Here is a 24,629-nt window from a genome sequence, read left to right as displayed (position 1 = left end):
TTAATTGCTACACAAATCTGCATTTACTGCCATTTGTTTTCTCCATGTGTATATGCGTGTATATGTGTGTGTGTGTGTTGCCTGCATTTGAAAATATAAATGTTTTTTGTCGGGCTTTAAAATAATTGTATTTCTTTTCAATTTTTGATAATGTAATTTTCGATATGTTGTGTTGCAGTTGCAGCTGCTTGCATGGAAGTTGTTGTAGCTGCGTATGAGAGTGTGTGTGTGCAGGTATATAAAATAGTCTCTGTTGTGTTTGGTTGATTTTTCGCCTGGCGCAATAAATGTTGCCGTGTAGTAATTGATATATTTTATATTTGGCAAAAATATATAGCAAATAGCAAAAAAAAAATTGTGGTCATGAAATGTTGCAACAACAATTTTTCTGATTGCAGCTCGTTTTTGTTGCAATTGGCTGACCAAATTTATGCAAAATATTCTTTAACAAATTCATAAATAAACGGCTGTATTTGCTTTTATTTCATTATATGTATTTTTTCTGCTTGGCAAATCGTGTCGTATTTACATGCACAAAGCAATGTAAGTTTCATGCAACAGCGAGGAATTACATAATTTCTTTTTGTAATTTAAATATACATACTATATGAAGAGAGTTAGTTGTGTATTGATTAGAAATTCACTAAGTTTTGTAATGTTTTACAATAAATAAATGTCAAATATAGATTTTTATCTTTTTACTGTTTTTGAAGGTGTTAAGCTATTAACCAAAACTTTCGACTAAATAAAATTTATTTGAAAAAAGTGGAGTTTACTTTGGGCATACATTTTTAAATGGCGCAGAATTTTAATTTTGTAGTAAAAATAAAAAAATAATTATATAGTGCCGATTTTATGCATTCTAATTGGTGTGGTAAAAGAAACATAATAAGTTTGTTCAATGAAATTTGAATTTTTGAATGTAAAAAAAAATTAATTTTTTTAATAAAAAAAATTTAAATAAAAAAAAAATTGAACGAAAAAAAAATTTTATTGAATTAAAAGATTTTGAATGAAATAAAAATTGTTTCAATAAAAAAAATTTAATAAAAAATTTGAGTTAAAAAAAGTTTGTTTAAAAGTTAAAAATTTTGTTTAAAAATAATTTTTGAATAAAAACATTTTAATAAATTTATTTAGTACAAAATTTAATTCCACATTATTCATAATGATTTTGATTAAGCTTAGTATGCAAAATTCAGCTGTTTCTAAAAACTTTTACATAAATAGTGCAAATTTTATAAATTTTAAAATTGTGTGGTAAAGGAAATACAATTTGAAATTTTAATTTTTAAATGAAGGCAAACACATTTTTAAATAAAAAAATAATATCATTTACAATTTTTTTTATATAATAAGAAATGTTTTTGTATGCAAAATTAACAAAAAAATTTAACAAAATAACTTTTTGAATAAAAAAAAACTTTTGAATAAAATAAATTATTTTTTTGAGCGAAAAATCTCATTGTAATTTTGGAATATACATAATTTGAATTTTAGAAAAAAAAACATTTGAATGAAAAAAATTTTTTGAATGAAATAATAATGTTTGACTGAAATCAAATTACTTTGAATGAAAAAAAATATCCTTGCAATAAATATTTTTAAATTTTGAACAAAAATTTTAGGGAAAAAGTTTTTTTAAGTAATTTTTTTTAGCAAAAAAAAAGTTAGAAATTTGTTGTTGTATAAGTATGCAAAATTAATTTGTCACCAAAAAATTTAATTGGTTTTATTTTAATTTTTTTTTATAGAGAAAGAACGTGATCATAAAAAAGTAAAAAAGAACTGTATTTATTTAAAACCATATTATTTAACGCCCGTAGTAATGTATAGTTATTAATATTTATGTATAGCATTAAAACAAAAACAAAAAAAAATATTTTTATATACGGATATTTCCAATAAAACTTTTCAATCAAGAAAATAATAATAATTTGTACATAAATAACTCTACAGCCGATTTCAAACGTTTTGCAATAAATTTCCCTTATTTCTTTTGCAGCCTTCTGTGTGATTTCGTGTAATTTCTTTATTTTTCTATTGTTCCTCGCTAGTCTGCTATATTCTCGTCTCTGCTCGTTTACAATGCATTACATAATTATTATATAATATGTATGACTATATTTTCCTTAAACTGCTATATAATAATTCTGAATTTTATAAATACAAAACAATAAAAACTATTGAAATATTTACAGTTTCACACATAGCACAAGTCTACGCATGCGTGTGTGTGTGTATGCATTAAGAGACATTAAAAATCTATGATTCGAAAAATACAATTACAATTTCAGTTTCAGTTTCAGTTTTCGTTTACACTTACATGGCTAAAGTAGTTACACAGAAAATCAAATAAATATCATAACTAGCAGTATGAAGGTTTAACTATATGTATGTATGTATGTATGTAACTACATGAATACGTTTGTATGCGTCTATAGTACATGCAATGAAGTAATCTCGCACACATGGATGTGCTTTTATTTATATATGTTTGTATGTATGTGTGCAATTAGTGGCTAGTAGTACCAATCAACTGTAAATACAATAAAAACTTGCACAATTTGTCGTTAACCGAAGGAAAATTCGTAATTTACTTAATAATTAGTTGAAATGCTTCTTCGTAGTGTTGTTGTAATAAAAATAAATCATTCACTCGTTTGTAAGAAGTTAGTGATTTGGCTTTTGATCTTTACAATTTTAAAAATTCAAATTTAGTTGCGCGATTTGCTTTCACAATTTCACTGGTTGCGTTGGTGATGATGGTGTAAATGTTGTAAATGTTGGCGCCGCAGCCGATGCGCCTTTCGAACGCGCTGCCTCGGCGCATGTGTGCGTGAGTCAATTTTTCAAGTTAGCACCTCTTGCAGGTGACGCGCGTATGCCTCCGCCGTGTGGAACTCGGGTTCGCTGGAAGAGAGGTAGATAGAGATTTACTAAACATTTTAATATTTTATGGGGAGACATAACTTTCGTTTCCATAAATATATCATACATATGTATATATTTATTTCTCGACCTATTCTTATTTAAATATATGTATCTTGAATTTATATAACAATACTCATACTCATTCACACGTACTATGTATATATGACTTCTTATTAAATCTAGAATACGCGATAAGACCTTGTTTTCGGGGAAAGTTCAAAATTAAATTTTTATTATGGTGTACTAAGTTTGCTTTGAAGCTTGTAACATCCAGAAAAAAACGTCGAAGACAATATAGTATATCGGATCCGCCGATTTTAGACCAATATATCATATACTTATGAAGCTGCCATACAAACAGACTCTTCAAAATCCCATCCTTGTATGAAAACCTTCTCTATTTGACGAGATATATTCAAGAAATTTAAGACAATGGTGTAATCTCCGAAGAAATTATTCAGATCGGACCACTATAGAATATAGCTGCCTTACAAAGTGAACGATGGAAATGATGTCTTTGTATAGAAAACTTTTTTATTTGACAAGGTATCTTCACGAAATTTTAAATATACTATTTTTCAAGGCAACAATACAATCTCCGAAAAACCTGTTCAGATCGGATAACTATAGCATATAACTGGCATTCAAATTGGTTTCGACACAGAGGGAAATAGAACAATCAAATGTTTATAAGGTGTGTAGACATATATTTACATATACATACGTATATATTTCTATATATTTTCATTTTCCGATATGTATATACTTATTCTTTCATAAATATAGTACAGATTCACATACATACATACATATTTATATATTTACTGCACTTCATTTGTAATTGCGAGATATGGGCGTGCGCAACATACTACATACAAATGAAAGCTTTGTTCTACCGTTAGCTGTTCGAATGAGCGCGTATTCAAATATTTCCAATTCAGTATCAAATACACAACAACATACATACACTAGGGTCAAAGATCATCATCAGGCATAGCAACATCCAGACATACACACAGTGGCACACGTTGTATGAGCAAATTCCATATATTTGCCCTCTCCCATGGGCTGCATGTGTGTGTGTGTTGCGTTGATTGTATGCTATTGTCATTTTGGTGATTTCGCTGCGTTAATCCCCAAACGCAATTTCGTTTTTCACACTCCCACTGTTGTGGCGGCTACAGCGCTAACAATACACATATGTGCTTATAACTACACACTCACACACACACATATACATATACTCAAACGTACATTTAGCAGCATTTAAGCGTTAACGAAGGTGTGCGTGTGTGTGTGTGGTTGTGGTCGGTGCTTACCTGTCGCTGAGATCGCGCTTTCGCCTTCTGTCCTGCGACAACGCCTCCACGCAGAGCACAATTAATTTGCTATCGCAAGTTTGTCGCTCCTGGTCGAGCAGTTTGTTCCCCAGCAAATTGCTTGCATAACCGAATTTATCTATGGAACTCGAGTGCCAAGCGTCGCAATATGTGTCAATCGAACGCTCACCGTTGGGTAGTGAACCGTGCCAAACGTGCTTTTGTGGCCTGTTAATGAAAATGGAAGCAGAAAAAACACATTACGAAAAGTTCAAGTGAGCGAAATTAAATATTTATGCAATAACTGGGATGTGTGCCCACTCGCACATGTATTAGTTAAATTACACTTTGGTGAAATTGAAAATAAATTTGCTTTTACTTGACAATAATGTTAACTCTGTAAATTTATATATATGTCTGGATGTAATTTAATATAAACGTGTGATTAAATAGAGGTTATATTGCAGATAGTTTTGTGTTTGAAGAGCAGGGTTAAATGGAAGGTCTAGTGTGTGGCATTTGTATGAAACTCTTTTGTAAAGACACAGTGTCCTTTTTGATTATATTTCCAATTTTTGATATTTGTTTATTATTCACAACCAATTGGCAGCTTTATTGTTTCATATGATCTCATTTTTATTAAAATATGGTTCTTTGTTCCAAAAATTTTCGAAATTAGAGAAAACTTTCACGAATCAGTGAGATGTCATGAATCCAGAATAAATCTACTAATTTATAAAAAAATAGTTCCCTGAATGTCTAAAGAAGTGAGAGCTGACGCATTTTGATCACAGTCCCGTCAGAGAAGGACGGTTCAGAAGGAAGTGTATTTTAATTAGAATAAGTCAGAATCTCGAAATCACAGAAATGGGTTTTCGAAGTGTTCGAAGCTCATCAGATATCCGACTATTCACTAACCCGTAACCATGCCAAGAAATTTTTCCAAAGGACTCTTTAAATTTGGAATACTTTGGAAATCGAGAAAAAAACATTTTTAGCCTTTAAAACCCAATTAACTTTTCTCTAACTTTCTATCAAAGGTAGGACTTCGATTACCCGAAAATTGTTTATCCTCCCTTTCCAATGGGTTTTAACCTTCTGTTTTACATGTTTTACCATTTTTGCTTGGGCTTATAATAGATACATATATGGTGTAATTTTTCACATGAACATAAAGAAGGTTGCATAAATTTAGAAATTTTCTTTTATCTATTCAGATAACAATTGCAGTTTAAATGGATTAGTCCGAGTCAAATTAGATCAGGTGGCATTATATTGACGCCCAAAAGTATACTTTAACAACTAAATTTTGTGGATTTTTACTTTTATAAACTGTAAAATAATTAATCTTATAAAAAAAATTTTGTAGTTTCATTCTTAAATTGTTACCAAATACTCAAAAATATATATTTATTTTATTTTTGAACAAATTAAACAATTTTACATTTTCGGCAATACGGCACCACTTTTAGTGTTTTCTCTTTTCGGACTCAAACAAATATTGATCAAAAATGTATGTACGTTTCTATATATATATTTCTTTTCCTTTACTTATATTCAACTTTGAAATGTTAAATTAATCAATTATGTAATTTCGAAGCTAACATAGTCTCAGGCTTGCAACTTCTCTGTTTACTTGTATTTAGAGTGAATGATAAGCCTAGGTTGGGCGAAATTGACAAAATGAGTATGTTTGCCTTGCCACTTGGTTACTCGGACATCAAGATATTACTTTAATGAATTTACTCGAGCTCATGCACACATGGACACTCATATGTACATACATATCTACGCACTCATTCATTCGCTTTGAACCTACATATAAGGCAGTTTGTAACTGTACACTTGCGTCTCTAATAAATAATGCAAAATGTTGAATGCCACATATGTATGTAAATATGAACCGATGTCGCCTGCATCATATATTAATAATACATATGTTTATGGCTTTTACGGAGATAACTGTGCACATATGTATGTATGCAGGTGATACTTAATGGAACCTGAATGTATATTAAACCACCAGCATTTAAGTTAGTATGAAGGTCTAATAGCAGGTTTAAAGATATGTGTTTGTTTGTGTGTATGCATTCAAGAACTTGAGAGTTCAATGAAATTATTAACCCAGCCAACTGCATGCATGCAGTAAAGGATATCTCTTCCCTTTATGATACGGTAGTATAACTCAATAGTATCCATATAAATTATTCCGAGACTTCGTAATATTTAAATACCTACAAGTTCTGTAAACAAGCCATGTGACTGACAAAGCATGTGACCTTTGATTCTGCTGGGGCTTTGCGTAGAAATGTGCCTTTGTGTTTGTGAGCGCAAGAATGTGTGCGTTTATGCTCATATTGCTGTTTGGGCTCACGTTGCTCCGCAAGCAGAGGCCAGTGTCGCCCAGGTCATTAAGATATTTTGATAACATTGCGTCTTGTAATTGAAAATACATACACACATATATAATTAGTGCATGTCTATACGCTACGAGCACTAATACGCAGTTACTTAGTAATCAGTCAAGTTGTAAAGGGTGTTTGTAGAGGACGGATTGTTGTAGAAATCACAGAAAATTTTTTAGACTAGAGGCAGTTCGACCGGCTGCGAGTTCCTGTACTAAGTCTTAGCTGTCATAAGCGGCCTGCCCTAGTTGAAGACCCTTTTGTATACAGTTAGATTTCTTACGAAGTCTTGTATTCAACTACAACTAAATTTCTCAATTAGTCTCTACGCCGGTAAATGAAACTCAATAAGCTACCGCAAGCTTTTGTAATGATTTCAATGATTTTGAAGAACCTCTTGGTATACTTGTGTCCTCAAGTATTGAAGTATATTCCGAAGAGATGCCAGCAGTTATAATTATTTTGGCCACAATGATTTTATGTGGAATTTATGGCTGAAATGCATTGCACAAGAGCTTATATTATATACTTATATACACAGACATAATCATACACACGTGTGTTTGTAAACACTTGCAGATTATGGCGAATTAATGAGATTTCGGGATGCACTCAAGCATTGACTTACAATGGCTACACTATGTAATTTTCGATTAAGTTTATACCAATGCTTTGACCATTATTGAAAGCTACGTCCTTTACCAATAGGTTTACCAAGGTAGAGAAAATCTGTCACCCACTTTGCTACCACTATTGGTACCTCATTTCATATTTTTGGTTCTTATAGAGCTTTCAAAAAGTCCAAATAACGTAGTTCTTATGTATTAGCATGGCTGACCATATAAGGTCTGGTAAAAAATCTATTATATTTCCAATAGACGAAAATATATCTCTTATGTAGAACATTAGGAAAATAAGCTTTCGAACTAATAACATTTTCATACGACTTAGTGAAACAGTACTGATAGTCGATTCAGGCTCACTTACGATAACGTCAAGCACAAAAGTTCCTGGTTGAATCGCGGTGAGCCGGCGCAAACGGTGGCCAAGGCAAATTTGGCAGATTTGACAGACTCGAAAATTTTGCTTCTTGTTTGGAGGAATTGTCCGGAAATCAGCTACTATGATCTGCTTTTCTACAGCCAAATTCTTAATTTTGACCTGTTCTGTTAGCAATTGAACCGCCTGAAGGAAGCGTTTGCCAGGAAACGACCAGCTTTGACTAAAAGGGGAGATACGAGGATTGTTCAAAAAGTATCGCGAATTTTGTGTTTTTTCAAAAATTATTTATTTATTCATGAATATCTATTTTGTCCCCTTCAAAGTAATCCCCATGAGATATTATACACTTGTGCCAACGGTTTTTCCAAAGCACTTCAAAAAATAATTTTTTTTATCTTCTTCAGCTCCTCCTTCGATGCCGTCTTTATCTCGTCAAGAGAAGCGTAACGTCGTCCTTTCATGGGCCTCTTCAGTTCAGGGAACAAGAAAAAGTCACAGAGGGCCAGATCTGGGGAATACGGTGGCTGCGGCATCATTAGTGTGTTGTTTTTGGCCAAAAAGTCGCGCACAAGCAACGATGTGTGAGCAGGGGCGTTATCATGGTGCAAAAGCCAATTTTTGTTCTTCCACAAATCCGGGCGTTTCTGGCGGATTACTTCGCGCAAATTGCGCATAACTTGCAGGTAATATTCCTTATTGACCGTTCTTCCCTGTGGCAAGAACTCATGATGCACCACGCCCCTGCAATCGAAGAAAACTGTCAGTTACGATTCGCGATACTTTTTGAATACACCTCGTATTGCGTTCCAACAGTACAACGATAGGCTAAACATAGCGGTTTTGATTCACCAGAAGCTTCGGTAGCTTGTTGAGAGGGTCTTGTGCATCCACCTTATAATTTGTATATAGCACCAAGTGATTTCAACATGTTCCTGCCTGTGGTGAATGACATTTCTGGAAAAAAATATTCTCGAAGGAAGCCTGTGAAAATCGACTGTTTCAGGTTTTTGTCCATGGGAACAAGAGTTTCCAAGGGAGTGGCATTATGAAGTTACTTTCAAAGTGGTAACAAGTTATGAAGCAATACGGTGCAAATTTGAGCTAATCGGTTCATTCTATCTAATAAAAATCAAACTTTCAATCTCATGCAAAATTAATGGATTCCTTCTTGCTAAAATCTTCACTTTAGATTTGAAGTTTGATATTGTTTTTGTTGTTTATACTCCCATTTCACCTAATCCAAATAAAATATATCTTATTTCATCATCAAATTAATTCAAAATAAACGGGTTGTCTAATCATTGAACACCATTTTGGTATCGATAATAAAAGTGAAAAAAATTCAAAGATAAAGTATTTGCAAATTATCATTTAACACACATAAACCCATCGAGATCGCTGGAACAGCATAAACCATGTGTTTACGATATTGATAAAGAAAAATAAAAATCTGCACTCACTTTATCACAAATATGAAATGTTTCATAAAGCGCCTCATCACCTTGGCGGCAAAGCGCAAGGAATTGCACCACCCACAGCAGAAGGACTTGCAGCGCTGCAGCACGGTAAGTATCACAGTTCGTCTCGCATGGCAAACCGCTAGCAGCAGATGCAAAGGAGCGCAGGAGTCTGCTGCTGGTGATAGTTAAACGTTAGCGCTAGACGCTAAATGAAGCCGCACACACATACACATACACGAAATCACACACACACTTGTATACTTGTATATATGAGTGCGGTTGGATGCAACAAGGCGGAAGCGCTTCACTGAGCTTGCTCGCGAAGACACAAGCCAAGTCAACGAAGCGTACAGCCATTCATTCATTCATTCGTTCGTTCGTACGTTCGCTCATTCGTGCGCTCCTTCAACAGCAGATGCATTTATAGGTCAGCGAGGATACACGCTTATGGGTGCTTAGCGGAATTCTCAAAAGAGCGTGCATTCATGCATATCTAAAAACAAGGAGTCGCACCAGCGAAGAACAAAGCCACACACACACACACACTTTGGAATATTTCTATCTCTGCTCGGTGTGCCCGCATAAGTGCAGAATCCTCCATTTACAAGAAAACGTGCCCAAGAGGCAGCTGCCGCATACACAAACCACTGTGAGCATGCATGCGTGTATGTGTTTGTAGAGGCGTAAAAGGTGCACAAAAATGCCCTGGTAAAAGGAAAGAATCATAAAATGCTCGTATGCTGAGTCGGGTTGAGCATGTTGAGAAAAATCAAGTGTAGCGTGTTTACACAGTTCATTACGACGAATGTGCCGCAAACGAGCAACAACACCACCAACGCCAACAAGAACATAGTGCGGCGTTCGTAAGTTGGTGTGAAAGCTCTTAATGGCTGTGGCATCTGTGCTGCCAGATGTCGTGACGGGGAGGCCGAAGTGCGCTGTAGTGATTATGACTGGGGAAAAGGATAAACCTCAAGTCGAGAGAGTGATATGTAACACAAGTGTGACTGACTTGAGCAGTCGATACTCCAAACACTCTAAGATCCCTGTTGATTTTCTCACAGTTCAGTGTAATGAGCCGTGCTTAAGTATTTTTGAGCGAATATGTTTTGGAGCGTAGAAGAGTGTTTTGAAATCAGGGATAAACACATTCAAGCGGAAAGTCCTATCAGTCAGTTGGATGAGTTTTAGAGGATTTTTTGAAGAATTATGAAAGACGTTTCCACTTTTATAAGAAATTTAAGGGTCGTCAAATGTATAATAGTTGAAAATATAATTTATTTATTTGCAGTAAATTAATGGTGAGGATATGTAAGGATTAACAGTCGAAAGAAGATTTCAAATATTTTATATTTTTTAATTTTGATAGGCTTTCCTCCAAAGTCCAAAATATATTTTACTTCAAATTTCGAATTTCACCTTATAGAAAAAGGTATTAGTAATTATAACGAGTAGTTACTAAAACACGTAAGTTATGGATTTAATTTAGAGAATCTCCGAAAAATTTAACTATAATTTTTAAACAATACCGGTCCAGGACGGCCATCAACATCAACTGATGATCAACACGTGAATATAATAAGGGGATTGGTTCCTGAGAAACGACGATTAACAGTCAGAGGTCTTTGTTCGAATATCAGAAGGATCAGTGAAAACCATTTTGAGAGATTATTTGGGGCTAAGAAAAGTGAAAGCCCTATCAGTTCCAAAATTATTACCATTTTCCGAGAGACAACGTAGCGTTAATGTCTGTGAAACAATGCTTTCCGAATACCAAGACCATGAAACGCATTGTTCCTGGAGACGAGTCCAAGAATCCATGCTTATTACTTGAAATCAGACGATTAATTGGCTGAATATAGGGGCAAAGGTAACCCGAAGCTGAAAAATCACATTAAATCAGATAAAAAATCGAAGTTGAGAGTTTTCTTCGATTATCGAGAACTGGGCACTCCGGGTTCTTTCCGACCGGCCAAACTCTCAACAAGAAATGCTATTTGAGTGTATTCGTAAAAAGAGGCGGAAATTATGGCCAGACAACTCCATATTCAGCTAATTTAGCGCCGTGTGATTCCTGGCTTCTCAACCACCTCAATCGACCGCTTGGGGGAAATCGTTTGAATTCAATTGAAGACATTAAAGGCATGGAATTTCATGAAGATATTTCGTCAATTGAAAAAAATTCCATACAATCATTTGTTTCGTTCAGTTTGTATGATAGTTTTATGTTATAGTGGTCCAATACGGACCATCCCGATAAATGAGCAGCATCTTGGCGATAAAAGGATGGTTTCATATATACAGACGGACGGATATGGCTAAATCGGCTTTTTATAGGGTTTCTGACATTTCTTTTGGGGTGTTAAGAACGTCGTAGCAAAATTCATATATCTTGTTTATGGTATAAAAATACTAAGTACTAAATACTAAGAATATCCAAAATTTGCATTAAAATACAAGAAAACTTAAAATACATAAGCTCTAATTTTAATTTAAAACATTAAAATTCCAAATTTGGACAAAAAAATTAACTGCATGTTAAATGAGTTAAGAAAGTGCTCTCGTTGGAGCAATAAAACTAAATATCTTGCTGGCAAAAACAAACTTGGCAAACAAATAGGAACAAAGGTCGGAAGAAGAAAGCAAAATACACAAACAAAAAGCCAAAAGGATATGCACAGGCGTAAAACTTTTGGAAATGTATAATTGCGTGTGAGCACATCAACAATATTTTAAGTGTGCGAGTGTGTGTGTGAGCTAGTGGAAACAAAGTAATGAAAAGTTATATACACACATATATGTACATATGTTTATAAATGTGGTAGTTAAAGCAGTTTGTATGGTGGCGCACATGTTACTTATACGCCGAGGTGTCTCCTTCAAGCGATTACAATCCTTCATGCGCCTATTTCAGTGACCATTGTGTGTGACATGAGTCGTAAAAAATTTATTCAATTATGTAAAAGAGTTTTTCTTTTTGGAAAATAAACTTTTGTTAAATGTAGAGCTAGTGGAACAAGTTGGTCGACACTTTTGGTTGTTGCTGTAGATTAAGGCTGGTTATTCAAAGGCAAAATGGGCTATTGGAGTCGGCACCATTGTCTGTGGCAGCTGAGGCGTTCGACTTATGTAAGTGAATAAGAATTTCAAATAAACTTTAACATGCGTAATTTAACTGAAATGACAACAATTATAAACAAGTGTGCACGCAACATGCAATAAGGGCACGCATACGCACACACATACGCAAAACTTGAGTGAGAGCGTTGCAAGTGAAGTAAAAATGTTTGTGCATAGTTCTGAGTAAAATTGAAGTTGGAGACTCTCACTCGGTTGGGTATTTATATTTTCGGATATTTTTGGGTATCTCTGTTCATACCCATATATATATATGTAAATATATAAGTATGTGCTATATGCAGATGAGCGAATTTATATGCAAGTGAATGTGTTTGCACATAAATAGAATTCGTGCACATTAAATGGGCATGGAAGCGGCAGCAGCGGCGGCGGAAGAGTAAGATTTTATGGAAAGTCGAATATTTAAGTGTGAGTGTGTTGAGCGGATTGCAGGTGCGTGGTAGTGGTGTAGGAGCTTCGAACAATGCGCACGCAAAATTTGCATATGAAAATTTAATAACCGGAAAGATGAAGAGATTCTCAAGAAGAATACGGAAAGCAGCACCCAATTTATGTGACAAGATGCTTGGCAAATATCATATCTCTAGCGTAGTGTGTGTGTGTGTGTGCGAGTGTGAGTTTATGCATTTGGACGGAATTGAGGGGTGAAGAGTCCGAAATAGACTGCTATATTTGATAAAGCTTCCATGAATTAATTTGTTAACTCAAATATTTTGGCTTTTCAATTTGTGCTGTGAATGAGTTTTCCAAAAACGCTTTTTGCCTATTTGCATTTAATTATGTAAATATGACTTGTTGTGCTCATAAGGTTAATCTGATGGCATATGAATATGCTATTGTCAGAATTTCCATAGTTTGGTTAGAGGTACTATCACTTTGGGCAAATAAAAAATTGAGTTGGCCAGTAGCATAGGGTAAATGAATAACTAAATGCGCCAGACATTAATTTTACCCCCGAGATGATACTATGAGAGTCATGGTCAAAATTGGATGGTGGGCGTGGCACCGTTCACTTTTAAGTGAAATTACCTAACTCGGTATTCTCCCGATTGATTTCAACAAAATTGTTACGCTGTGAAATTGGGCGAAATCAGATTTCAGTCACGCCTACTTCCCATATAACACCTTCCTGGTTATTTCACTTTCCTGTGTACATATCAAGAAGTGGTTAGTATAACGGGATAAAACATTTCACGAGTAGTGCATTTAATGTGTGCCATCTTATGATTAAAATTCCTTAAATCGAACCAAAAGTGTTCAAGCTTCTAGGTACGGAATATGTGGACCCAGTGTGTATAGTTAACTTTGTATCGAAAATATCGGTCAATATTGGAGATATATAATTTTTACTCAGGGAGAATCCTTTCTTGATAGTAGTGTGATTGTGTGCCACAAATGGGTTGATTCGGGTCAAAACTTCCCTGAGCCCCCATATACCTAATATAAAGATCTTCGAAATTCTAGTTGACTTTATACCGCATAAATCAGATAATATATCTTAATAACATTGAGAGAACGTGTTCTTCTTTATAACGATGCAAATTTCTGCTTAGAATGAATAAAATGAGCTGAAAACTTGCTCTAACTTCGCCCCATATAACTAACAAGCCTTGTGTACTTGAAGGTACTTCCCTGCCCTTAAGTCGTGTCAGTTGCAAGAGTATATAATGTTCGGTTATACCCGAACTTAGTTCTTCCTTACTTGTTTGTTGTTTGTATTGATTTTTAACCTCAACTACTCAAGTGTCTTAACAATTGTCTGTTCGTCTGTCAACTTCTCTGACCTCCTTTAACTTTTCCCACAGAAGCTACAAGCTAACGGCATAGTTCAGGTCTCAACATTTCGTATCTTTGTCGCTCGACTCGTCACAGTGGACTCAGCTGTTGAACAGTTGGGATTAAGAATAAATTGAAAAGTGGGACAGGTGACAGTTAAAATATGGTTGTGTGTCAACAAAAATAACAGTACATTTAATGAATGAACCAAAAGTCAGCCACATGACGGGAGTTTACCTGCGAAGTTTTTTAGTTCCCAACTTAGCAGAGTTGGACAATTTGTTCGATAAAATTCAGTTATTAAGCTTCAACTGTCAGAATAATAAAACAAGTTGGGTAAGTGGCAAGCATTTTTGATGAGTGTTTGAAAATGTTTCTATATGCACATGCGAGCGTGGAATTCCAGGCAAAATGTGGGTCTTGTATGAGCATAAATGCATATCTATCATGTTTGGTTAAAAACTCTGAGCTTGAAATGGATGTTCGAAAGAAATAAAAATCTTATTACTTCTACTGCAGAAAGCTCCTACGCATACAAAAACTGATAACAAATATTATCTAAATTCTCTTTTCACAAAATAAAATTGCTCTCGCTTTGCCAAAGCTTTTTAAACATATTTTCCCGAACAATTTTCCAAATTGACTGCCATAGCACTTCAATATCGCTTCTCTTAACCGAATAACTCCAGCATAATAGCGCTTAAATACGAGAGAGAGTCTGTGCCATGGCAACGAGGATGAAACTCAACTTAAAATGTCAAAATTAATTTGGAAAGTAATTAATGAACAAACTTTTTGTGTCAACATTTTCGTATACACGAAGAGCGCAATCCATTGCTTGCTACATTTGACCTTTGTAGCCGAGTCTCGAACTGGTATGCTTTGCACACGGCAGTATTTAGTGCGAGTATTGCGAAAGTTGCACAAAAATCTTTTCGTAAAAGGTCACCATCACATGCTTCAGAGCTTCAGCGCTACAGCGCTACGGAGCTGAAGTAGCGACTTGTTACACTTTCGTCCGTCTCAGTTTTGCTGTCATTTATAGTTTCTTCCCAGTCGTTTAGTTGGAATTTACTTTGTCTGTGCAGCATTCGGCGGCAGAGACAAGAGAGGCAGTGACAGAGTGAATGTGGGGGTGGGGAGATGGTGTGCTGTTGCCATTGTGTGCGTTATTCTCATTGTAAGCGTGCACGGTCATTAGCAGAAATGAAATGCGAAACATTTTTCGTAACATCTTTGAGTTTGCAGTTGCTGTCATTTCTATCGTTTTTCGTTAGCCCTTTTCGCTTTGTCCATCGCTGGTCTCTTGCTATGGCTGTGTACACTTGAACAATGTGGTAATTACTTTAGGTTCTTCAAATGAAAAAAGTAGCGACTTTTTTCCTTATTTACTTCGTTTGTTTATTGGAATATTGTATTTTAATAAACTATTGCAATTTCGGGATGTTTAAAAATTTCATTGGAAATATATTTTTTTTTTAATTTCGCCAGTTATAAGAAATTCATAACTCAGATTCCCAATTCTATAAATTTTTGTTTATATTTTATATCAATATATGTATATAAAGGGTGTGTCATTTTGTCGATATATATAGTAAACATTAAAACCTGTAAAATCTATTTTTAGTATCGACTATATAACGAACAAATCTACATATTCACCGACGGTTAAAAGGGTGAGATAGGAATAGGAAACGGTCTTTTTCTGTAGTAAGCCATACACGAAAGGTTCCTTCAAACTAACTTATTATAATTCAGCCTTTAAGAAATTGTGAGCATAGCTGAAGGAAGTAAGTTGGCGTGTGCTCTAATAAGCAAGTCCATAGTGGGCCAACCGTAGCCAATTATCCGTATTCGATACTACGTAATGCCGATACTAAGACTTATAGCGTTTGGTTATGCCAACGAGCAATAACTATACTTTCAGTAGGTAAGTAGTATATAGAAATAGAAGGAATTGAAAAGGCAGATCAGAAGGTTGTAGTAGTTGGAAACACAATTCCCTAGATTATTCAGCTCTTCCAAAGGTTGTTTGAAGTAATGGACCATAAAGGAATATCTGTGGTCTTGGAACAATAGGGCATGACAAAAAGTTACATTCGGGTAGTGTCAATGGTGGATGGACGAAAAGGCTTCTACTTCTGGGCAAAATGGAACTTAGTAATATTTTAGAGGCTATCAGAGAGTACATCTCTTTAAGATACCATCTTCTGAAAATTGGCAAAGTGGATTCAGAGGAAATCAGAGCATGCGCTGAATATGATAAGACGCTGGAACATTATCTATACGAGCATCCAGCGTTCAGTTAGTTAAGACTCCAATTTAACAGACCATGAGCAGCAGCGGTGTGGAAAAAGTTTGCCAAATGCACTAATTTGCTGGATAAGACTTAATTTTGTTGCCACCGGTGAGCACAAGGGGCCTAATGAGCTTAAGAGCAGCCGTCTGCAGTCTGGCGCTCATTCGCCTCCCTTTTGAGCCAATCACCAACCAACCAAACCCTCGCTAGAGGCTGGTCGAATATTTCTTCCAATTTACTGCTTGCTTTTTTTAACTTTAAGAAAAAATTGTTTAAGTAAGTACTTTCGAGATCATAGGAATACTATTAAGTGCTCAGTTTTGCTAAATGACTAAAATAGTTCTCATATGCGACGATAAATTACTTGCAACAGCAAATGATGGATTCAAGTTACTAATATTGTAAAATTTACACAAATTTCTGCAAGCTGACGATGTCGCAATGTGAACTCTAGACAATGCCGCAAGTGCATACTCACTCACACACTTACTAAACGCTGCTCATAAATTAATAATAATGCCACACATACATACATGTGTGCGTGTGTATAACAAAGGAGCAAGTGTGTGTGTGTGGGCACAAATATCATTTATTTGGAGTGTGCTAAATTTCAATTTGTAGCCAGCAAGCAATTCCTGGACACGGCATTTATGAAATTCCATCACTTGCCGTTACAATAACTTCACTTGCACGTGTGTGTGTGCGCCAGCCTTGAAATGTTTGTGTTGGTAAGTCGAGTATTTATTTGAGCACCCACAACAATGAATCTATTTATGTACATATTTATATGCAACGGCAAAGCCACATATGTTCACGAGCACACACACACACGCCTAAAATATATTATTTAGCACGAACTCAGTTCTGCCGGCACAAAGCTTCCACAGAGAAGTCTTAGAATCATTTAAAATTTGTATTTCAATTATATGCATCCATTAAACGTGCCTCAACAAATGCATATACACACACACACACATCTGTACCTGTATTTGCTTGCTTATCAGTGAGCGCAAGCGCCTGCCGCTCAGGGATTAAATGTTGCCAGGCACTATCCAACAACAGCATCTAACACCACAAAATTTTATAAGCTTAACTCTGTCGCCTGCATTAAATATAACAATTTGCACTTGTGTGTGTGTTCGCTCACTCTCGCACACACATGTGGTGGCGTGTGATGGCGTGTGGTAACGGCATACTCTGTAAATACAATTTGTCACTTTGTGGTTTGATGGTTGCTGCTGTAGGTACAAAACAATTACATTTTGTAATCACTTAACTTCAATTTGTTGCATATGCTGTTGCTGTAATTACGTATTTGACTTGTTGTTATTGTTAGCATTTGTTATTTATTTCCTTTTCGTGATTTTGTTATTACTTTTTCTTTGGCTTGAGGTTGAATTAAGTGTGTCAAGTGTAGGAAAAATCTAAAAACACATTTCTTTTACTATTTCTGTGTGTGTGTGTGTGTGTGTATACAGTTGAGTGCTCTTGTTGTTATAATATATAGTATGGTATGAACTTGCTGTATTATTTTAGATAATGTGTAGCAAGTAAATAAATAATTTGTTTTTTCATATAAAGTGGTTCAAGTCTTTATTATATTGTAATCCAATATTTCATTTCATACATACATACATACAGTTCGCAATTATATCTTCTGAACAGATATTATCTGCTATTTCAACATCTACGTTTTATCGTTGGACTTATGTTTTCATATGAATATGGAGGAACATATTGCATTTGAGAACATATGTCATTATTCTAATATTAATATATTTAGTAATAAATTTGAGTGCGTTTCAGGTCTTCTGGTTGCTCTTTAAGGAATTTAGAGTTTCTAACTATGCTTCTTTACAAGTTTTGGGGTTCACTAAGTTGTGTTAGGTGAGGTTAATGGACCGATTTTAACAGAGACCTTAGAACGCTGTTTCGGTAAATATTTCGTAAGGCAAAAAAGCGCTTTGAGTCTATCACAAATTCTTTGAGGTGACTAATATTAAATTCAGCAATGCCTCCTGGTGCTACGGAGCAAATATTGCCTTTTCCTCACCTTCATTTTTACAACTTTCATAAGACAAAAGTTTTAGCCTTACCGCATGATTACCTATTGAACAATGTCCAGTAAGAACTTCTACGATTGCGGCAAGATGAACTTTAAAAATTTGCTTAGACAATTGGTATCCATTACGGCTAGTTCAGTAATATCGCTGGAGGTATGAGATCCAAGGCAATTTAAACTTAATATTTTCAAAGCTGGGCAGTTAAGAAAGGCTAAGCAAATTTTTCTTAGCTACTTTGTTCATTAATCAAGATCTATTGCACTTATTACATGGATGATTATTGGTTAATGACCGGTTAGAGCATCATTGGCCAAGAGTCCAATAGAATTGTTGCCGATTTACTCTTCGTCAAACGTTACTTCGCAACGTGCCGCAGTTGCTCAGCGAACCTCAGGCTCCGTGAAGTAGTTCGAAAAATATAAAGTTTTCAAGAATTCGGGTTTATTGCTATCTATGAGCCGAATATACAATTTTGGAGAATTTTTATGTTACTTCCCAGCTTCTATGAGAATGGGGACCTTCAAATCATTTAGAAGTTAACCTATTTCGTCAATATATCAAAAGAACAAACCGTTATGCTTAAAGAGACTCTCCTCTCTTAATCTTAGTCACGGTGGCATCAAGCATTCTCATTATATAAGTATATGCTCAATAAATTGATTTATTTTTGGGAGTGTTATTGTGACTAAATTTTAGAAAATCAGTAGAGAAATAAACTCGATATTGAACAGTTTTCACAGCATTTAGTCATATTGATTCCCCACACCTCAACGAATAATTAATTTTCATTTTCGAATTAATGAATTTGTGTTCTATATCACGAAGCTGACTTCAAAAAATATGCTTCCAAACTATTTCCGCGTTACCCAAATCTTGTGGAGAGAGCAATACTTCTGGGTAAAATGTTTGCATAGCGTTTTTTTCATTCACACTAAACATGAACTAAATTTATGAGTCGTTAATTAAATTTTTCATTTTGAAGCTATTAAAAACGCAAATATTTTCTAGTAAGATAATAAACATTCTCCTATCAGGATTTATATTTATTTTTAATAAGATCCGAAATTGATTAACTAAACATTTCATCAGCAGTATCGTTAAACGTTTCATTCTAATTTTTCCAGAAATGTGCAAATATATCTTATATACCGTACATACTACTATATACAGACGTACTCTTGCACTCATGGTACCCATATCTATGGTAAAATGCAAGCATAATTCTATGCTAGACCCCATTTTAATGGAAAATCCTGACATTCTCATTCTCGGCTTATTTATGCCGAGGCACGTCGAATGATGCCACTAAATCCAGCGACAGCATATGGCTAAGCTGGCAATCTGCCACCTGAGCACATGCCGCCGCCGCCACCATTAATGTCGCTGACCTGACTTGCACACAATAAGTAGACGCCCAACACGAAGTCGCGTCGAGCACGCTTTGCCTTTACATAATGTAATTATGTGGATTTTTCGTCCAACAAGCACAAAGCCGCAGACGCCGCTGTTGGCAGCGCGGATGGGACAAACGAATAATCTCAACCTCAATTCAACGTGAGTGGAAATATAAAAGAAGGTAATGAAAAAGTATGGAAAAAATAAATAAATAGGCTTTGTGGATGTGTCTGTATTGTGTTGTTGTTGTTGTTGTTTACTTACCACAACGGCTCCGTTAGAACATTTTTGCCGCTAAAACTGTATATGCGCGGCGCTTGCGAGAAGAAGCCACCTTGGCCGTTGAAGATGCCCTTCCACGAGTTGAAGAGGACGTCCCCTCTGGTATTCACTACCGGAAGATCGCGGTCTGCGACACGTACAATCGAGTCAAGATTTTGCACTCTGCGTCGAAAGAAAAAAGATACAACAAAGTAAATATGTGAGTTATGTAAATATTCTTATTTTTAATAAGGTTACGTCAAATTGTGATAAAAAGGAATGTTTTATAACTTCTACAATATGTTTAGGTGTAGAAAATAGAGCATGATATATATATATATATAAATTATTAGATGCCTTTGAGATGCTCATGAATGCCGACCTTGATTTGTTTTAAAACTCAAAATATTATCTTTTTTAATTATTAAAGTTTTTGTGATTTTTTAAGGTTTGGCTTATTATGTGACAAGATATTTTAATCTCTGGAACTACAGAAAAGTTGAAACAAAATTCGCGAAATGGCGACTACCGCAAATTTAATATTTTTTGTTCACCTTTCTTGACGGATTCGAATTTAAAAAAAATAGTAAAAATTGAAATTTGAGGTATGGCCAGTTCCACATATATGTACATAGATAAGTCTATAGAGACTTTCTAAAAATTTAAGGTAAATCGGTTCAGCAGAACATGGGACTTGTTTTGAAAAGGACTCCAAACTGTTTAAAGTTTCGGCTCCAACCGAACCAGCTTGAATGTCGGGTTAGCAAAAAACCTATATCTCCGAAAAAAATTGAGATTTTGAGGAATCCTCTTGTAAATATATTCTAGAATAGTTAAGACTTGATAATATAAAAAAATCAATTGGTTGTATTTTATACCATATGTTATTAAGGGAATGTTTCTTCACTCTTTTAGACTTCGAAAACATGCTTAAATTTTTGTTAATCGTACGTTGGACTTTAGAGAAGAAAAGGAGGATTATAAATCTCAACATCGCATAACCGGTACAGTAAAGATCTTTGCTATGAGAAGTTCTTAGTAGGGCAACCTTCATATATGTATATTAAAGACCCTCAATATTGCTTGATGCACAAATTTTCTTAACTCGAATTCCGCTTTAGTTGTCTTCGATTCGCAATTTACCTGCTTGCGATTCTAGCAGACTGTTCTCTTGTCTTTTTTAACCTATTCGAGTTAATTCAACGTCGTTTTGTTGATTCAAAGAATGCCTATACATCTTTTCTGTACTTTTGATATAACAATGAAATCATAAGTTCACTCATCGAAAACTTTCTAAATTTGATTTCATCAAAGACTGGAAAATATGCAGGTCTCTAATCAATAAAAACATTCCGAAGGATAGCCTATAACCGAAAGTTTTGAAAAAATTGCAGACTCAAATACTTTCTCTCAATATTTCTCGAGCCGATTGCTTACTCCCTCCTCAAAAGGCTCCAAACAAGCGAAAATATATCGAATGAGATTTTTGAAGCCGTATTTTCCTAAGTAGAACGCTAGAAATTTAAAACAAATAATACATTCTTTTATACATATCTACAAACACATGTTATGTGTGGCGCAAGTTCTTTACACTTTAAATCAAAATCAAAAGCAGGCAAACACCATGACATTTAAGATAAGTGGCAAATACATATTGTTGGTGTTGTTGTTGTTTTGTGGCTTCTGCTTTCACGTTTAACACGCGCCTCCAAATATGCTACACGTTCTTTGTTTGCTTTCATTTACGCAACTGTCAGCGTTAGCGTCAGCCGGAGCAGCGGCAGAACCCACAGGAAGCGCTGTAGGTGTGTGTGTACGCAGTGCGATTGTGATAAGCACCAGCAGAAAGCGCTTTGCAAGTGTAGTGTGTGCCTTTCAAATGTGCGCGGGAATAAAGAAAACAATAGCTGCAACAAAAGCAACACAAACTGTAGCATAATTTCAGGTGCTTAAGCGCAATTATTTTAATTTGATCAAACGATGATAAGGCTTTTGTTTTCTCTCTGCGCCACGATGTGCCACTTTGTTGTGCCGTTACAAGCTGTCATGCTCACAAGTGCTTTGTGTTTGTTTGTCGGTGCTTTGTATGCCTTTACGCCTTGTTACATGCCACATGCCACTCGCGCAACGCTGTCATTGATACAAGTGCCACAAAAATAAAGTTTGCCTCTGTCCCGGTGAGCCATTAATTTTGGCGGTACTTTTTCTGCCGATTGCTCACACCGTGCTCCTCACTTGCCTGCTTTGTGTGGGTGGGTCGTTTATTTATTGGGCTTTCATCATTGCCCTTCTTTCACTTTTACTTTTACTTTTACTTTCACCTCGGCTTGTGGTTTATGAAAATTGTTTTGCCATAATTTAAAGCTTTGCTGGCATGCCGCTGCCTTTGTCATTCTCATTGCCATTTAAACCATTTGAACTGAACCAACGGCGGTCGTGTCCTCTGCCGCTCTTCCGCCGCCTGTCACTCCTCCGCACTTTCTATTACTTAACCGCATTCATTCGTTCACAAATGTGGCAGCTGCTTTCGCTTTCGCTGTCGCTTTGGCATCGCCTGATCGCCAGCGTTCGTTCATATGTTTAGAAGATTTACGATGCCACATAATCCGACTTGTGTGTAACCGTTGCCCGCCCTGACCTACTCAGTACTGCTTGCGACGTCTGCTTTCTGCTTTATGTGCGAGCTTAAGTTGTAATTGCCATAACAGACTTTTATGTCTCTTTGAAGTGTTTGTGTGTGTAGTTGTAAGCCAGCGTGTAATTCACGTTTAGTTGGAACTAACAAAAAAAAGCAATGTTTTTGAAAAAATCGAATAAATAAATAGAAGAATGCAATTTATTCATCGGCTGGCGCTTGATTGCTTTTTGCTGGTTGTTTATGACCGTTAGAAATTTTGTGCGCGTGGCTGCTTCTTCGTAAATTTCGCCCAACTTGAAAGGAAAAGTGCGTGGACTGTTTGTAATTTCCGAATTAATTAAATATCTGCGCTCTCATACATTATTTATATGCCAAATGTGGGATAAAATTATTACATTTCTTCGAAAAATTCCGCGTTTATTTTAAAGAGCGAAAAGATTCAATAATTCAACTGCATTTTCGAAAATTCGAAAGATTTCTAAGAAGAGAAGAGTATCTTGTTTTCCAAGCTGATTGGCTTACGTTAGACGAATTAAGTCTGCTTCTTTAAAGACATTAGGTTAGGTTAGGTAAGCAGGCAATGTTCATGAGGCTGCACTGTCAGAAGAAAAAACAGGATCTGTTCTGTCTTTTGAGCTGGAGCTGTCTGTTTGAAGTAATGTTCAGAACTCTAAAATATACATTCAAAAAGACCGTGGCATATCGACAAAGTGTCTTGACCCTGCCACAAATTGATTGAGGACGAGATGATTCATCCTCAGTCTGGCGGAAGCTGGATAGTGAAGGGTAAAGTGTTTGCATTTTGCCACCTCATCTCCCTACTAACAACTTTGATAGGTTGCGACCTCCAAAACCTTTAGCTCCACCAGTAGAACAGTGTTAAATTAGATTTGTTATCTTACTTTTTTATCTGGGAATTCAGAGTTCTGAAACCCATTCAGTGTTTGCTGACCTTATTTGAGGTGTATAGATCCTATACCAGATCTTAAGAGGGCAAGGGAACATCGGCTCCCTTCAAAGCCTTTGGGTTAGGGTGGCCTTTCTTGTAAGCTAATCGGTTTTAACAGTTTTCAGTGATTTCGCGGTAAATAGGCGCCCCGAAAAATCTAACACGCAAGCAGCTTGATGTTACTGTTAATTATGTTATGATCAACCCCTCGCAATCTTGAAGGTATATGTGAAATGGTATTAAGTATCAACGCTAATGCCAGTCAAATTCACCATGCAATAACTTTGGTGGTTTCGTAACGCCAAAAATCAACTTTGGAGAGAGACTCCATCGCTTGCCAATAGCTCTTTTACAATAATTTTATGCAACCGATACCTTTCTCAATATTTTTCATTATTGGCTTCCATGACACTTTTCTATCAAGAACTTAGGCCCCTGTGGTTCACCAATTAGACGGGGTGAAGTGTTTCATCCGTCACTTTGCACCTTCTGATGAATAAAACCAGTTCAGTTTTATTTGAATTAGCAGTTAATCAGTTTCTTTTGCCCAGTTGTCTGCCACCTTGAGGTATTCTTGGGTTCGCTTGTATACGGTGTCGGGGAAATTAACCGGATTATATACACTTCTACGTTTCATATCACCATTTGAACCGAATTATTATGCTATATTATTATTTGCATTCTTGCTATAATATAACAGTTTCATGAGTTGCATTTGTATAAATCGAAGTCTAAAAGGTGCACGCACCCAAAACAAAAAAAAAAAAAAAAAAAACAAATAACAAGGAGAAGTTGACAGCACACAATTTGCGAAATAAGCGAAACACTTGTTTGTTTTAATTAAATGCCAGATCACAAGAGATACGCGCAGTTGCAGCAATTATTTTCAAGTGCCAAAGAGAAGAGTAGAGTCGAGTTGTCGCTGTTGCAGGGACGGCGCTGTGCCAAACTGCTAAGCGCCCCGGCAAAGGTGCGCGCTGCCATGGA

At 35.6% G+C, this 24,629-nt stretch overlaps 1 protein-coding gene across 22 annotated transcripts in view; it reads right to left on the bottom strand.

Annotated features, from left to right (window-relative positions):
- Positions 1-1,700: 1,700 nt before the first annotated feature.
- The window catches only part of LOC105232701 (collagen alpha-3(IX) chain), a 382,089-nt gene continuing 359,160 nt past the window's right edge, over positions 1,701-24,629 (bottom strand). For 7 of the 22 annotated variants that reach the window (XM_049457505.1, XM_049457509.1, XM_049457516.1 and 4 more), the window contains 3 exons: positions 20,059-20,238; positions 4,254-4,481; positions 1,705-2,913 (listed from right to left, as the gene is read on the bottom strand). In XM_049457505.1, the coding sequence (XP_049313462.1) occupies positions 2,853-2,913; positions 4,254-4,481; positions 20,059-20,238 (469 nt within the window). In that variant the 3' untranslated portion in view covers positions 1,705-2,852. Of the gene's footprint in view, positions 2,914-4,253; positions 4,482-20,058; positions 20,239-24,629 lie in introns of all 22 variants that reach the window. The other 15 variants (XM_049457515.1, XM_049457517.1, XM_049457519.1 and 12 more) reach the window with 9 other exon arrangements.

Source organism: Bactrocera dorsalis, chromosome 5, assembly GCF_023373825.1.
Source record: "Bactrocera dorsalis isolate Fly_Bdor chromosome 5, ASM2337382v1, whole genome shotgun sequence".
NCBI lineage: Eukaryota > Metazoa > Arthropoda > Insecta > Diptera > Tephritidae > Bactrocera > Bactrocera dorsalis.
This window is presented reverse-complemented; position numbering and strand designations above follow the sequence as displayed.